Source organism: Ctenocephalides felis, unplaced genomic scaffold (assembly GCF_003426905.1).
Source record: "Ctenocephalides felis isolate EL2017-DRISC unplaced genomic scaffold, ASM342690v1 CF-g0.4_SCAFFOLD_01886, whole genome shotgun sequence".
NCBI classification, from domain to species: Eukaryota; Metazoa; Arthropoda; class Insecta; order Siphonaptera; family Pulicidae; genus Ctenocephalides; species Ctenocephalides felis.
In genome coordinates, this window is record NW_020538040.1 from 491,128 (window position 1) to 492,533 (window position 1,406).

The 1,406-nt window shown below is 28.9% G+C and overlaps 1 protein-coding gene across 1 annotated transcript; it reads right to left on the reverse strand.

Annotated features, from left to right (window-relative positions):
• Positions 1 to 530: 530 nt before the first annotated feature.
• LOC113378285 lies at positions 531 to 1,075 on the reverse strand. The gene is made up of 2 exons (XM_026618811.1): positions 1,026 to 1,075; positions 531 to 958 (listed from the first exon to the last, which is right to left on the reverse strand). The coding sequence occupies exons 1-2, from the start codon at positions 1,054 to 1,056 to the stop codon at positions 531 to 533; spliced, it is 459 nt and encodes a 152-aa protein (XP_026474596.1). The 5' UTR covers positions 1,057 to 1,075.
• Positions 1,076 to 1,406: the final 331 nt, after the last annotated feature.

Consider the following 1,406-nt stretch of genomic DNA (forward strand, 5'->3'; position numbering starts at 1 on the left):
TAATAGTAAAAAGTGTTAATATTCACTTCCTAAAGGAAAAGTTATAGCTTAATCGCAAAAAAAATATAAGTTTTTATATATCTGAGGTTTCCGGAAATTTCGGCATACCTTAAAAAAATTGATGTATGTGTGTATCAAGATTTTTAATTTTTAAAGTTTACTTATTCAAGCAAAAAACTCCGAATTGAAAAACTGAAAAAAAAAATTCAAAATTTTAAAAAATATAAAAAGTTTTATATTTCAAAAATTTCAGTTTGATTTGAAAATTAGTACATATTACAAATGCGCTATTCTAATCGTAAGAAATATATCCTCAGATGGATTTATTCGGCACATCCTGCTAATGTAAACTTTCTCAATGTTTTTAGCCATATGATACTTACTGTATATTTCATGAACGTTAGAATATATAACGATTATAATTATCTATTTGAAAATGTTTAAAACAATTGTTATAATCAATGTTCAATATTCATTGATATTTTTTTGCTAGAATATTTATTACTGGTAGGGAAGTTCTAGCAATTTGCTTATTTTGAAGCCATGTCACTAATTCCATAACCGACGGCACCTCCGGCGGCGCCTAATGCGATTCCGATGGGACCTCCAGTACCGCCAGCTATTGCACCTCCAATCATAGTGCCTAACATTTGTTTTGCCCGTTTACTTGCTAAAGCCTCGTGAACAGGAAATGGTTTAAAATCATCACCCAAATACATGCCCATATATATGCCCATATTCATAAATCCGGCAGATACGAATCTTTTCGGCCTATTGGCAAACTTATCATAATTCTTCAAAAGTAAATTAACTTTGAATAATGGTTCTTTTAGAATAATGTTTGGTTCCTTTGCTTCACTTGGTGGTTGTGATATGTTTTCTGGAGATTTGTTATCTAATTCTTGCACAGGGTGTGTTTGCACAAAGTCTAGGCGGTTTGGCACAAGCACTACTAGTACTAAAAATAATTATTGTATTGATTTAAATAAAAGTACAGTTCATACTCTAATATATAATGTACTTACTGAAAATAAAATATATGATTTTATTTCTCATTTTGATACATACACTTATGCGTTTTATTAAACACTAATTTAGAGAAAACATGAACTGATAGCATTTCTGTTTTTATCATGACCTTTGTCTTAAAGTAGCATTTGCAATGAGTGCATTGGTTGTTTATTATTATTGGTAATATTAAATATTTATTCAAACTTATAATCGATATGCAAGTTTTTATCAAAAAATCCGATTCGCTAATTTTATGTTTTCTCGACGTTTCAAGCCATTCTGAATCGAATGACACAAAATTTTATTACAAGACAGATTACTATTACTACAAGACAGATTTTTTTTTCCAATAATTTATTGTATTAATAAAAACGAATATTAACTTTGTATTCCTC